General features: G+C 36.2%; 1 protein-coding gene across 1 annotated transcript; it reads left to right on the plus strand.

The window, feature by feature from the left end:
- The first annotated feature begins 234 nt into the window (after positions 1-234).
- Positions 235-15,552, plus strand: LOC134746668 (cytochrome P450 4c3-like). Its single transcript, XM_063681175.1, has 11 exons — positions 235-252; positions 3,634-3,798; positions 4,535-4,624; positions 4,746-4,856; positions 7,528-7,713; positions 7,939-8,135; positions 12,440-12,494; positions 14,043-14,226; positions 14,731-14,882; positions 14,987-15,175; positions 15,378-15,552. Exons 2-11 carry the CDS (start codon positions 3,642-3,644, stop codon positions 15,530-15,532), a joined length of 1,476 nt encoding a protein of 491 aa, XP_063537245.1. The 5' UTR covers positions 235-252; positions 3,634-3,641; the 3' UTR covers positions 15,533-15,552.
- Positions 15,553-16,438: the final 886 nt, after the last annotated feature.

Below are 16,438 nucleotides of genomic sequence, written 5' to 3' on the forward strand. Positions count from 1 at the left end.
GTATTGACTCTTGAATAGATTTAACGTGGATCGTAACTTAAAGGTCTCGGTTAAGCAAATTTCGTGTTTAGTGGAAGGCTTTGTGTGTTTAGGCAAATATTTATTTAATAAAGTCAACACAGCATTACCCGATCTTGGAAAATCTTGGATTAATATCGAACTGAGTCGGATTCTGCCCGTCCGTACTGTAGCCCGGTTTTAGCATTCAGTGTTAGTGCTTTTTTTTATGGATTTTTAATTAAATTAATTTTGGTAAGTAAAGTTGATATTTTATACATAATTATTAAAATTAATGATTAAAAATGAAATTATACTTCATAAATCCAAATTTATTAGACAGTGTCAACTTTACATATACCCCGTTTTTTTAGATTTGAATTTTTCTAACCTCAAAAGTTACTTTTTCTTCTGAAATGCTAGGGTTCCTATGATATCTAATATTGCGGTGCACTCAGATTTCATTTTGGAGGAAAAACGTTACCACTACTTTTCAGGTACAGGAGCAGGCATCGTAAACTGCGAGCGAAATCCATTGAAATGACGTACTTTAACTTGACAACAACCCTAGTACTTCAATGGATTTCGCTCGCAGTTTACGATGCCTGATTATAAGATTTCTAATCTGAATAAAAAACGGACTAGGTATAGTGTAAGTGTTTTTCAGCTTTATTAAGCCTTTAAAAAAATCGGCTACAGTTTACATTTAAAAAAATCTATCTGCAAAAGGCATCTGGAGGCCTAGTCAAAATGACAATCCTTGATAGAAAACGTCAACCAAAACTCAAATAATGTATGGAAATAATCATGTGACTTTTAGTAGCATCAGTCATCCTGATACATTTTTTTTTCGTCTGGCGTATATCGATGTACGATTGTCACTTGGCTAGGCCCCTAGGTCTTATTGTAAAAAAAAATATGTTTTTTAAAAACGTATCACATTCTCTATGATTGCCATCCTTAGACTTCCAGAAAGATTAAATTTTTGTATAATAAAATTCCACAAAAAACGGTTTTTAAGGACAACCATTCTTTTTGAGAAATATAAGTTGCTGCGCTGCCGCGAACAATCAGACATGGCGTAGCTATAAAAAGTTACCCACGAAACTTTAAAAAGGGTCCCCGACGCTAATAAATAACTCACGCTTATCTAAATAAGGATGTTAAACAATAAATCAAGGGGCCAGCGTATTTTCGAAATATAGAATTCATATTGAAATGTTGTAGTAAATCTTCTGTATCAGTAAAAGCTCTTGTCGCGTTACATAAAAAATCATTACATGGCCTGCACAAACGGACAATTATCAAAATTTTGGTTACATTTTCAGTTTCAGGCTGAAAAATGAGGTGTAAATTTCACATTCAGTTTCAGTTAAAGCCCCCAATCTCGAGTTATTATAATCTCAGAGTTCACGTTTACTATCTGCACGCGCATGAAATCAGTCGACCCATAATTTAATTTCATACCCACCATAAAGAAATACTATATTTTAATTTTAATTGACTTTTACGGGTCACTAGACTCACTAGTAGTAATAGTTATGCAAACGACACTGTTCTAGAGAGTCTCTAGAATAGTGTCGTTTGCAAAACTATTACTACTAGAGACCTTAGGGTGGGGTGGTGCTAGCACCACTTGCATAATTATTACTATTAATCAAAGAAGATACAAAAGGATAGAGCGGTACTGTCATAGTAAATTTTGTAACCGCAGTAAATTCACTGCCATCTATCGACACACGATCAAAACTAAAAACGAAAATATCAAAATATGTATTTATATACGGATAAATGATTTTTTTTATTAGCATTTGTTATATTAATTATTTTAAATGATTTTGACCCATGTTCTTTCACTGATATGCGTTAAAATTGTTAAATAACAAACGAAACCGTCATCGTCAACGCCATTTATCTATACGAGAGTAGGCCAAAGGTAGTGGCGCCATCTGATCGAGAATCAAGTTTTCTTGATTTTCGAGGCACGTTTTTTCCTTAGACTGTATCCATCTATTACGGAGTTATATCTATCTTTGCTATTAATAGACCGCAGTTTGACTTCTAAATCGTTTGATCCTTGTAGTAGGGCTCCCATTCTTCATGAAACCTGGTGTTGCCAGTTGCCAGTGTCTGAAAATTGTGCCGTTTCCCCCACCAGCTTCTTGAATTTCCCCCTTACAATTCTCATACAAAACAATCACACCTTTTTCACAAATCTTAAGGGGCTACCCGAGGTTTTAATCGATTTTTGACAAGTTTTGAATCGCATCTCCTACTTTTGAACTACAGATAGATATAAGACAAACGGCTATAGGTTCTTCAATCTTTTATCTCCATTTTTGTCTACCGAATGTTGAATGAAATGAATACTTATTTTTTTATGACTTTTTTATACATTGTCTAAAAAAACAGTTTTTTCGTATCTCGATTGCTGTGAAAGATCTTACATAATATACGAAAACTACGTATTTGGGTTCGTCTTTGATGTTTCTAAAAACTAGTCAGAGGTTTTAATTTTAAACTAATTAACACAAAAGTTATGGGCAGAAAACCGGTTTTTTGTGTCTAAAATTGTTCAACTTTGATGCCAAATATCTCGAAGACAACGAACTTTGAAGTAAATATGGGATACTAATTGCTTAAAGCCGTTGCTGTTAAAATAATAAGCTACAAAAAAACATTAGAAAACTAAGAGATTCAGACAGATCGAAGGTTATTGGGGCATGGGATCCCCTTAAGTGATTATAGCTCTTTACGTATTTATTTGCTCTATCTAATTGATACTAGTATCAATTTATATATTAGTAAGTTACCTATACCAAAGAAGGTCTACCGTTATTTTTATTTTTTTCTTATATCTTATACTAGCGAGCATGGACGCAAAATTTGAACCCATTCACATTCACACCTATAAAATATTAAAGTTCGAAAGTAGGCAAGTTTAAGAACCGGGCTTTCTTTTTTGCAGGTACAGTCGCCATCAGATATTTCGGAGGGGCCACAAGGTGCTCAAAAATATCTGAACACGCACTTCTTCAGAACAGAGGGGGGTTCAGATATTTGAGAGCACCTTGGCCGTTCCGAAGTATGTGATGGCGACTACACTCGTTTAATTTCCTTTTAAAAATACGTTAGATACCGTTTTATACTTTTGATATTATTACTATGACAACTATTTAAAATAAAATAATGTTTGCTTACGTAGATAGTTTTGCGTAACAGATCGAATAAAATATAATCTATGCCAATACAAAAAAATAAAATGGGTATTTTTATTACAATAAATTTTTGATGGCACATATCATCATGGGGAAAACCTAATTGTGTTGCCTTTTCCGCCATAGTTGGTTATCTATGCAAGTCACCATTATAGTAATATAGTGTAAAAGGGTTCTTTATTAACGGTACCTAATGATGAGCCCGTAGTGATTATTATGCTCTTTGGATGAGCCCTTAAAGAGGTGTTTTTCACGACAAAATATCTTTTTTTTTTGTTCTCTTATGATATATGACAGAATAAATATTATGGTCAATGCCAAATGTCTAATCGTAATACATCTCTGACGGCTTTTCTGTCCATAGTCCTAACAACTTAGGAATTAATGACCATTATACTTCACGATTTTTTTCTTACAGGTTTAAATATGATTATACTATTGCTGCTATTTCTATCGGCATGTGCCTCGTGGGTGTTATGGGTTGTCCACACTCAACGATTCGAGAAAGCAACAGCTTCGCTGCCTTCGCTGCCTGGCGTGCCGCTGCTGGGGAACGCGATGCTCTTTATTGGGAACACAGAAAGTAAGTTGCATTAAAATAATACGATTAATTGCCCTTATATATTGTCAGGCTCTATACCCTTATAGAACACCACTGGGAGAGGTACGGTGCGACAGTGCACTTACACTGACCTACGGTATTGAGCTGCGCGCCCACGACACTGATTGGAATCGCCTCTTTGCCTTGCAAAAGCTTGCCATCCGCACTATGCCCACGGCTGGTAAATTAGTGGCACCGGCACGAAATCTAATGCGGTATCTCGGAATCAGAATCGGGGTTCTACCTCTGCCCGGTCTTCCTATATTTTATACTTAATATCAGACTCCAGTTAATGAACAGTGTAGGAAGGCCTCGAGATTACCATTACCACACATATAGTTTGTCAAAGGACTGATTCATTTCAAAAAAGTTTTCAAAATAGAGGCGTGATTATATTTTTCCTGTAATATTAATGAAAATATGTTAATGCTATGTAAAAATTTCATGATCTTTCATTGGTAAACTTACATTTTCATTCATAAATCATTTTTTTTTCACTATGAAACTAGACTTTGAAATTTTCGACGGGGGCATCTTTCATATTTAATAAACGGACAGTCTCACCATAAGGGTTCCTTTTGTACCTTTTTGGTACGAAACCCTAAAAAGACGAATGCGTAACTAATGTAACTATATTATGTCACGAGATTCAAAAAGGCCATACTATGCAGATTATGCCGTCTACTATATACATATATATTAATTTCATTTGTTACAGAAATTTTACAAAACTTGCAAAACATCGCTAACCTGGCTTTCAAGCATAAGGGTACAGTCAAAATTTGGTTGGGGCCTAAATTGTATGTCGGTAAGATTTTTTTAAACTTAGGTAACTCTTGTATTATTGTTTATAAATTCGTAAGTTCGTTAACTTTTTCTAGAACGTTAATTTTATATTTTTCTTTATTGGTAACTTATTTTTGTTGCAGCTCTTGCGAATCCCGAAGACGTTCAAGTAGTTTTGGACAACTGCTTAGACAAGGACGTAGTGTACCGCTTCCTCAGACCATGGCTGGGATATGGTTTATTTGTTGCACCTTGTAAGTACTAGTACCTACCCGTACCACGAGTCACTGACAGTAGTGACAGTTACAAAACTGACATTTATACGCTAACGTCTACAGATGTAGTATGTAGTGCATAATTGTTTTCCATCGTACTTTTTCGGAAACCTTCGCATTCGTCATGATACTTCAGTTTCCGTGAAAATATGTACGATGGAAAATAATTATGCACTACAACTGTACGTAATTTACTTTCTATACATCTCGCTCGCACTAATATGCCAGTACAAGCGAGATGCATAGAATAGTACATTTCGATGCTAGTGCGGAAAGTATGTCATTACTCCAGGAGTACTGAGATATCTTGCCACGAGCCGTGCCGTACCGAGTGGCAAGACTCGGGACGAGTGAAGAATGACATATCCGCACGTGTATCGAACGACGTTTTTTAATACAGTTGCGAAAAAATAAGAAAAGCAACAAGTAAGGAATGGAGTTCGAAACTTTTATATTATTAATTCTGTGACATCATTGACATTGACATTATGAAGAGGTGTTTTATTCGACTAGAGTCTAGAATAGATTTTGTTATTATTATTGAACCCACTTCAATGAAAGTTTTTTTTCAAATGCATATTCTATAATACAGAAACAATTGTAAATATTAAAACATTGTACTATTATTACCTAAATTCCTAAATATCGTTATTTACGATTATTTGTGTATCGTATATTTATAAAAACAGTATCGAATGTTGCCTTTGGAAACTTAAAACATTCTTGCAGTAAGAAAATACGCCTCTTCTTTGACAGGCGTTCCGTTCCATTCAGACAACTTATTAAGAACGGTTTTTCAACATTAAAAAATAAACGTGTTATAATACTTATAATGATGAAGTGGTAAGTAATAAAATATGAAATATGCATATTTTTCGTATTCTTACATTAACAGTAGGTTTTAATGTTGATTACGACGTTTAAAGGAAACTAATATTAACACTCATCAATAAGTAGTCATGAATTGGAACAAGTAAAAATTTTAAAAAATTGGAAAAGTAAAAAGCCCTAGTTCGCGAATAGTACATTATGATACAAGTGTACTAAGTTGGTCATTACACACGAGGCGATATTGTGCGCGCGAGCTGTAAGCGAGCGCGCAATAAGAAAGCCGATGTGTGTAATGACCAATGCACACGCGTTTCATACGACGTTTTTCAACACACTTGCGAGAAAAAAAGAAACTTTCATATTAATCAAATTTTAATAGGTAAAACAGTTAGTATTGTGTGTTTCATCTGTCATACTCGTACTGCCGGCCGGCCCTCGCTCGCCCCGGCCGCAGGCGGCGCGGCGGCGGTCGGGCCGGCCGGGCCACGCACTGCGCAGGCGGTCGGGCGCGCCCGTGCCCGCCAGTACGACCAATTAAAGAAGGCTCCCTTTCCATGCATATTATTAGCAATCAGTTAGCTTCTTAACTCAGTCGGATAATATAATGAAAAAGCACGAGTGGAATAATACACTGAAAGAGCACGCGTGTTTAATATCTAGGATTATGAGCCAAAAATCGGTGAAATAAAAACGTCGTTTTGAGCAAGTGTGTTGAAAAACCAACTTTCCGCACGCTAAACAGCCACGAAAAGTAGCACTTTTTAAGCCACTGTATTAAAAAGTAAGTTACGTTCACGCTAGCGATATCAGTGCCAAACTAATGGTAGCTGATAGGTCATCACAGTAGTTGATTAGATAAACGCGGCTGTGCATCCCTTTTGGTTTTCCTATACTAATTGTAGGAAAAGAAATCTAACAACGTATCTCCATGACGAAATATCGGAAACTGCTAAAAAGTAATTTAAACGTGTGGGTACCTACCTAGGTACACGATTGTTTATCGTAGTATTCGTAGTTATAATGTCAATGACCATGTTGGAATGATATCATAGTTATAAATAATTCAGAAGAATCCAGAAATCGAAAACATACCTACTTCGCATTATATTGTCACACCACGTTAGTACCTACATAGTATGTGCTAATTAAGTATAGCGCATTATGCTGAGATGAGGTCATTTCGTGGCACTTTAATCTTATTTTATGGTTTGTCTTATATTATGTAATGTTTGTTTGTGCTTACGAATAAAATCTTTTTCTATTCTATTCTATATAGGCTAAAAAATATATCTTTGTAAAGTTTCGCCTAGCACAACGTCAACACAACGTCAATGTTAACACCTACGTAAGTGCGAAAATTAAGCAATTACAAATACTAGACTCACGGATATGGGTAAATCTATGACTTTTATTAATTTTACCCTATTATATATACTTCAAAAGACCCTGTTTTTGAGCATTTGTTGATTACAAATAATTTTATTTTTAGAGTTAGACCAAGAAAAGTCTGCAACGATTTTGATAGCGTACGCAGTGCTAGTGTTATTTATATGTTTTAATTTCATAGAAGTTTGACGTTTAAAATAACACTTGCACTGCGTATCCTATAAAAATCGTTGCAGACTTGTCTTGGTTTAACTCTATCATGGGTCTGGTTTGATTGACTCTAACTATGTAAATTCATTCAGAGCAATAAAAGTTAAATCTTAGCAAACGTGTTTGTTGGCGAACAGTTTTCACAATTAACGTGACTCAAAATGTTCACATCTTATGCCGAATATTCGGCGCTTCAGCATTAATCCCAACCCCATTTTTTCAGTGGAACTATGGAAATCTCACAGGAAAGTGATGAGATCAGTGTTCAACAACAAAGTGGTGGAAGAGTACCTGGCAGTGTTTGCGGCTCAGGCCGATGTTTTGGTCGAAAAACTGGACTCGATGGTCGGGAAGGGAGATTTTGATGTCCTGAAATTTATTACCGCCTGCACACTGGACATCGTGTTTGGTAAGGAATAATAAAATATGATTTGTTGCGTAACAACGCTAGTAAAGTTAAAATCGTTTAACAAGTTCTGAATCGTGTCAAATGGTAAAATCTAAAACCCAAAAACCCGTTTCAAAATTGGATTTTAGGCAGTGTTTACCGGTCGACGCTATACTACGTCACATTGTATGGGAATTAAGCAATCCTCAATTCCTCAGAGACCAAAGCATAAGGGTGTTATTACAGAAACTGCAATGGGCGAGCGCATGGACGTGCAAGAGAAGCCCGATACCCCATACCTGCGCGCGCGCCACACGGTCATGACCATTCTCAACATGCGCTTCTTCAAGGTGTGGCTGCAGCCAGATTTCCTGTTCAACCTCACCTCCTACGCGAAAGAGCATGACGAAAGCATCAAGCTCACGCATAAATTTACTGATGAGGTATGGTGATTCTTTCTCTGCATTCACAAAAAAAATTAAAATGATATTGTGTATTCCGTAAGTTTTTCTATCTGAGTAGAATTCTCCCCTCATCTACTCGAAGGTTAGCTGGAAGAGATCCCTTATAGGTATATGTTCGCCTTTGTACCTCTATTTCTGTAAATTTTATGTAAACCTGTGTTGTGTACAATAAAGTAATACTACTCCAGAGCCCAGATTCTAGTTCAACCTCAAGTCCTACGGGAGATGAAAGTCAATATATATTGTTTATATGCGAAATTCACAGGGTAGCATAATAATGCTCGTGAAAACCCATTTCATTCAAAAAATCTTAAAGTTACAACTTTGGTTTACGTTGTCTTTTCCATAGAAACAAAAACAATAAACGATTTAAAAAAACCGCTCCCGTTTCGGAAATATGAAGAATGCCAAAAAATCACAAATAATTCGTGGTATAAGCGATATATCTGCGAGGATATTACGGTATTTTCTGCGGTTCTTGATTATATAGATTTTTTGTTCCTGCTCCATACATTTTTTTTTTAAATCATCAATATTTTCCAGCCAAATCCTTTGAAATTCATAGTTTAGCATAACAATGATAAGCAAACCCCATTTCAATTAAAAAACTTTAAAATGTCAATTTCGGTTTATCTTTATACCACTTTTCCATATAAACAATTTACGATTTAAAAAAAAAGAACTCGTGACGGAAATATGTAGACAATTCGTAGTACAAACATCTGCAAGGATATTACGGTTTGTTTTGCGGTTTTTTAAATTAATTGGTTTTTTATTCCTGGTCCGTACATTTTTTTCGAAAAAAAAATCATAACTTGGTCAACATCTATTACAACATTAGTTAATTAGGCTGGGCATTTCGACGCAGTGTGCAATTGTGCATAGGCTACTTATAGTACTTATGCACCTGGGGTGGTATAAAAAAAACCTAATTATACATAATAAATAACATGCAAAATACACAATCACCTTCCTGAATTTCTCATTAAATGATCTCCACAATCGATAAATCCAAAACCATAATATAAATATATGTAGATATGTCAGTAGCGTAGTAAGTTAGTATTGAATAATGTCATATCAGTTATAAGTAGATGCCAACTTTTACATAATGGGTTCATTCATAGTCAACGTTTCGTCATTTAACCAGTTTAAAGATCATTCAAGTCATTACTTACGTATAAACAAACCGGTTAAATTGATATAACATGGTTATTAAAGTTCCGTACCTCAAAAGGAAAAAACGGAACCCTTATAGGATCACTCGTGCGTCTGTCTGTCTGTCCGTCTGTCACAGCCCATTTTCGCCGAAACTACTGGACCAATTAAGTTTAAATTTGGTACACATATGTAAATTTGTGACCCAAAGACGGACATGTAACATAAACAAATGAATTTTAAACATGGGGGCCACTTTTGGGGGGTAAATGAGAAAATTAAAAAATAAAGTTTTTTAACTATATCGTGTTACATATCAAATGAGCTTATTTTAAGAATCTCAAATATATATATGTTTTTTGTAATTTTAAAATAAATAGTTTAGAAGTTATTAAAGAAAATTGACAAAAAATTACCATTCCCCCCTTTATCGCCGAAACTACTGGCTCTAGTTTTGAAAAAAAAAATACACAAAATAGTTCTTTACCTATAGATGACAGGAGATTAGAAATGTGCAGTCAAGCGTGAGTCGGACTTAATTACTTAGTTTTTGATCCGACCCCTACGGGTTTTTTAAAGACATTTTCACTCAAATTTCACATTAAAAAAATAAATTGTTAAAAATTGTGTAATGTCCGGAACCCTTGGAACGCGAGTCCGACTCGCACTTGGCCGATTTTTTTTATTACTAACTTAATCTGATTATATGACTGTCATATCAGCCACGAACTCCGACATACCTGCCTTTGTACAAAAAAAAAACCGGTTATTAACCGTGAATCATACTAAATTCAACGATTTCAAAAGTAATGATAGGGCCCATTCATATAATTCCAAACGAACATTCTCTATAGTAGGTATACTCAAAGTTCAAAATATACTTGATTCATGTAGGCCTAGCAACAAGCACTTATGAATAGTTAATAATATGTACATATATATTATCTTAAGCTAATTATCAGAGCAATTTATTGATGTTAATATTATTCCATAATAACCATTAATACCTGCTTATACTATCCTAATGGTATAGGTATAACGCAGTGCAGTCATCATAACTCTTAAGAGCCTGGCTCTTGTCGGTGGAGTAACCGCCACTCCGTTCTTCTTTCTGCCACTGTTTTGAGCTCCTGATACGTCACTACGTTGATTTTCTCCTTGGCTTGGTCCAAAAACGCACGTCTCGGTCTTCCTCTGCCTCTCCTTTTTTCTATTTTTGATTTTTGTAGTTTACGTATAAATTATGTATCGATAACACGTAACTAGTCACAATCGATATTGTGTAGCAATGGCCTTTCATTATACATAGTAGTATTAAAGATATGATGATTTTAATAAGTCCGGCGGCGATAGTTATAACTATTAGTTAGCTCCGTAACGCCGAACGGTAGTACTATTAGTTATTCTGTGGCCGAACAGGGTTCCCCCTACTACTATACTCGTCTGTATTACGTACGTCTTACCTATATTGTGAGCATACCGTCAAGAGCATAAATACATATATACACATTCCCAAAGTCTCAAAAATATGTGTACGCTCTTACACTTTAGACAATAAAGTCGTGTTCACATATTTTTGAGCCAATTGTCTGGATCGATATTTTTACCTTCGACTGTACCCACACTCTGGGGGGTCTACCATGTTATGGAAATACCTAATACTCTGCATTAGTTGACGCGCACACTGTGAGGTCTAGGAGTTATTAATGTTATTATTTTAAATGGTATCATTGATTTGTTAATTTAGCAGATGTCGGAATTTTTACGGAAAAACATAATACTGTCGCAATTTTGTTCGTGAAAATAACTATTTTATCGATATCGATAGTTGCGAGTTGTAAGAAAAATTGTTTACTTAATTAAAATAATAAAACTTGCACAACATATCTATGATAGTCTATCCTTTTTTTGGTTTAGGAGGGTACGTAGACAAGATGCAAGTAGCGTAGTTATCCTCTCTCTATCACTCTTGCATAATTAGTGCAACAGAGACAGTTGCCTTTCGTTCGCTACGGAGCGTTAATGATTGGCACCTTGCCTACGCAACCGTACTTATCTTTTTCACTAAGGTATTATATGTACCTATAATGCTGTTATTGTGTAGGTACGAAAAGGTGTTTAACTTCACTTGGTGTCAATGATTAAGATCTCTTTCTTAGTGCCAGTTGCACCATCCGCACTTGACAGACTGATCAACGTCACCCGGCGCGCCGCGGTAGTTTATTATGAAACTTTCCATACAATAAAATTTAGCGAACTCTTTAACGATGACAAACAGTTTGGTGCAACCGACCCTTAATCTATTTCTCAACTTTATTAATTTAAAAGTTATAAAAGGATAATTATGGGAAATTAATGAATATCGACAGCGCAATAATTAATTTTAAATAAAATAAATCATACCCTAAGCGCCACTTGCACCATCCCACTAACCCGAGGTTAACCGGTTAAACCTTTAACCCAGTGTCTAATTGTACTAGTAACCATGGTAACTCCACTGCAGGTTTAACCAGTTAACCCCGGGTTAGTAATAATTAGTATATGACATTGGCCCACGATAATCGCAAATCAAAATACATTTTTGCTGCAATTCTGGCCCTCCTTTAAATTTTTTTTAACTTTTTGGCCCCCCATGGAGAAAGTTTGCCCACCACTGATTTAAACTATAGACCGAAATAAATGAACGACACACAAGTCACACAACACACACACGACGACACGAAAGAAAAAATGACTTCGGTTTCAAATAAATCATTGCATTTATTCGTGATAAGTATTTTAATTTACTTTTGCATACAAAATTATAAGACGACTAAATAAATTTTAAATATAATGCTGATCCGATTTTTACTTATCAAAAATTATCGATATCAATAAAAATATATGCGTCTTCTTTTGTTTTGCCGCCGCAAAAATTCCGATCTTGAGTCCATTGCCATTAACAGCAGACTCGTAAAAACCACGTCACCCTGATCAAATTTTAAAAACATCATAAATAATTATGGAATGTCGGTCTCATCTTGCCACTTGTTAATCTCAGATGAGAAGTCACTATGACTGTCCATAATGGCAACCTATTCCGGACTCTGATGATTATTGATCACCAAATTTTTTTATCATTACAGGTTGTTAAAAAGAAACGTATGGAGTACGAGAAGAACAAGCACAACAATAACACAGGTATGTACTCAAACGATCAATGTCAAGCACCTACTTCTAGATTATGTTAAAGTATTTTATTTTACTTCCGGAAATCTCAAGTGACACAGTATAAAATACTCCTTAGATGTTTGTTCTCACATTGTCTATTTGCTAGTAAATTATTCTCGGCCCCCAAGTATGACCTGACCGTATATTGTCAACGGTTTGCAAATGTATCGCCTCCGAATAACCAATATAAATGTGACCCCGACATCCGCAAAAACAACACGTTATATCGTCGCTATTCTTACTCAACCTCGTATCTGCAACACTCATTTGATGACAAAAACCATCAAATGATTGTTGCAGATATGAGGTTGAGGAAGTATAATGAGATTGTTGATGTTCTTACACGGCTGCCTTTGGCAATACCCTCGGTGATGAATAAAATAATAGCCCTGTTAAAGTGCCTCAACAAAGTCGAAGTGTTTGGTAAACAATGAACGATAACCATAACTTTATATGACAACAGATTTATAGGAAAACGTGGTTGACATAAGTGGCCAACTCCGTGGTAATTGCCTGTCTAAGTGTTAAACTAAGTTACGTAAACTGCGGATCATAGTATTATTTATTGACAAATATCCAACAGTATTTACCAACCGCAGACGTCAATGATGAATAATTATTGATCCAACGCACCTATAAAATCGCGAGGCCATATTTGTTTTATTCCGCACGTGCCTTTGCCTGTGTTTTAAACTTGACATTTAAAGCACGTGCACTAAAACTTAACCTTACACTTATAGAAGTTGTAGGTCAATAGCCAACTTTGTGGCAGGAATGAACAAAACCTATCCTGGGCAAGCATAAATGAATATAACAAAAAGTTTACTTTACGACGTCCAAAAAAGTTAACAAAAAAGAGTCCCCGGCAAGCTCGGCCGAATTGCACCTTCCCATACAAACGTAGTTCCGCTCTCATTTTAAAACTATGTGTTGGATTGTAATGAAACTTTGCACATGAAATGGCATGAAGTATATCTAGGTCTGTAATTAGTTTATATAGCTCCAGTTTATAAAACAAACAAAATAGAGCATTGTATGAAAAACTTAAATTCGCTGTATTTTTTTTACTATGGTATCTGAAGTATAAAAGTATAAACTAATTACAGACATAGACATACTTTATCTTATTGTAAGTACAAAGTTTCAGAGCAATCTAGCTAGTCGTTTAAAATGAGAGCGGAACTACATCTGTATGGAGAACCGAGCTTGCCGGGGACCCTTAACCACTGAGTGGCATTATGTAAATTGCAAAAATAGTTGCAGGTTTCAATTAAAGATCACAACGAAGATATTCTAAAGTTTTCTGTTAACTTTAAAAGTTTAGTGATCGCCGCTTAGTGGAAACATTTCCGTACTTACTTATAATAATTAAAAGTAATTAAGTAGGTAGGTATTAAGATGTGCAAATAGCATTTATAATTAATTATAATAAATCAACAGATTTACTTGTACAAATTTTCGTTTCAGCGAAACGTGACCGGAACTATTTCACTCGTGCATTACATATTTTTATTACAGATGGCAAATTGAAAGCTGTGCTATATCTCCTGTTCGGACGTGAGATCGAGTTTACCGATGAGCAGCTTCGTGAACACATCGATTCAATCACGATCGCCGGCAATGACACCACTGCGCTGACCATCGCTTACACGCTGATGCTGCTGGGAATGAATAAGGATGCACAAGAAAAAGTTGTTGAAGAGTAAGTTATACACACGTATCGTTTATAGGAGAGTTAACTACTTCACAGATAGGTGACATCGTAGACATACCTATAGACACCGACACTATCAAGATAATCATAGACTAACGTTGACTACCGCTTACAATTACATGCTTAATGCTGCTTGCTAACCATGAATGAGAATATTATAGAGGATGGAGTTATGCAGGAGTCAGTTGCAGATACATTTCCTTTCTGTAAGAGAGAGATTGAGTTCAAAGATCTCATTGTTCCCATTTGATAAAGTGCCCATTTAGATAAAAAAAACACAATTTATTGTATGAAAACCTTCGTATACTGAAGTGGTACCCCTACTGAGTCATCTTCGAAGTACTCCTACTGAGGCAGCGGGGAGACTAAAGGACATTCAGACAATTCTAAGTCAGAAAGTAGTAGGACATTTAAAGGATAATGATATGATAATTATGATATTCCATTTTTGAATACCTATAATACTTTGGATGACGTATGATTTATTTTCAGGCAAAGAGAAATTTTCGGTGATTCCAAACGCGGTGCTACCAAAGAAGACATTCCACAAATGATGTATCTAGAAAGAGTGATAAAAGAAAGCATGCGGCTTTACACAGTTGTACCAATCATCGCCCGCAACGTCGATAAAGACGTTTATCTTCGTAAGTAAACATAGGTATATCATAATATGGTAATTTTATATAGCTCCTTCCAATACTCTAAGCCTGAACCAAGTCAGAGAGAATAAATTTATTTATTGTTCTAGCGGGGAGCGGCATCACGCTGCCGGCAGGCACAGGAGCGGTGGTGGGCTCATTCGCGTTGCACCGGTCCCCGGCGGTGTGGGGCCCAGACGCGGACAAGTTCGACCCGGACCGGTTTCTGCCGGAGCGCTCTGCTGACCTTCACCGAGCGGCCTTTGTGCCCTTCAGCTTCGGGCCAAGAAATTGTATAGGTGAGTTTGACCAAAGAACCTTAGCAACTAGCGCTAGCGGAGCAGGTTCGCGTTTCACCGGTTTATTTAGCAGGGTCCTGACGCAGTCAAATTTGACCCAAACCGGTTTTGCATAATGGGCAACGGATTCAGAATTTGATTTGCTTCCAATTTTTTACTACATAATGCCTACACTCTAAATTAACGGATGATTTCCTTCCAGGACGGAATTACGGAATGTTAATACTCAAGAGCGTCATTTCCACGATCATTAGATCATTCAAAATCGACGCGGATGAAGTTGGACCACTCAAGATGGAGCTGCTGCTGTTTCCCATACGAGGTCACCAAATAAGAATAACGAGGAGAGACGACTAACCAAATGGTGCAGTCATATCGTCGGTTGATAACCACAATACAAAAAACAAATATCTTCTTTAATAACAAAGCTACTTGGAGGTTCACAAGAGACACAAGAGTACGGTCGCATTCACAAACATCCTCACAAGCTAACATTCCGAAAATACATTTGCACGTCTTAGCGCCACTTGCACCATCCCACTAACCCGGTGTTAACCGGTTAAACCTGGAGTTATCATGGTTACCAATACAATTCGACACTGGATTAGCGGTTAACACCGGTTTAGTGGGATGGTGCAAGTGGAGCTTAGAGGCGTGTAAATATATTTTTGGAACGTTGGCTTTGTAAAAGATGCTTGTGAACTCGACTATACTTGTAACAGATTTACTATTCGGTTGTTTTGGATATCAACTGACCTTAAATATATTAATTAGTATATTTTAATTAAGTTTACTATCAGTACTATGAGTTTTTAGAATGCCCTTCGGGCTGTGAAATACTCCATCTCTCAAGATATTTAATCAAAGAAAGAACGACTTGCAGGCTTATTCTGATTTTAATAACAGGATATGAATGTGATCCGTAACTATTCCTGATCTAATTCATATCCTGTTATTAAAATCAGAATACGTATATGTGTAACGATGTAGCGAATTCTAACTCGTGTACAGTCAAGGGAAGTGGTGGGCAAATTACGGCCCGCGGGCCAGCTCCGGCCCGCGAAAAGATCTTATCCGGCCCGCCGAAGGTCCTTCGAAATAATTAATATATGGGCCGTGAAATAATAACAATGCATTTTTGTTGCAATTCTGGCCCTTCTCGGAAATTTGTTAAAGTTTCTGGCCCCCACGAGGAAAGTTTGCCCACCACTGGTCAAGGACATAAATATAACGTACATACATTCCCAAAGTTTCAAAAATATG

The sequence above is a fragment of the Cydia strobilella genome, chromosome 13 (assembly GCF_947568885.1).
Source record: "Cydia strobilella chromosome 13, ilCydStro3.1, whole genome shotgun sequence".
Taxonomy (NCBI): Eukaryota; Metazoa; Arthropoda; class Insecta; order Lepidoptera; family Tortricidae; genus Cydia; species Cydia strobilella.

Excerpts from the sequence above, each read along its gene's own strand:
- LOC134746668 (XM_063681175.1), top strand. The coding sequence starts at position 3,642 with ATGATTATACTATTGCTGCTATTTCTATCGGCATGTGCCTCGTGGGTG. Across the intron at positions 4,857-7,527 it reads TGGTTTATTTGTTGCACCTT|TGGAACTATGGAAATCTCAC; the intron begins GTAAGTACTAGT and ends CCATTTTTTCAG. Across the intron at positions 14,227-14,730 it reads CAAGAAAAAGTTGTTGAAGA|GCAAAGAGAAATTTTCGGTG; the intron begins GTAAGTTATACA and ends ATTTATTTTCAG.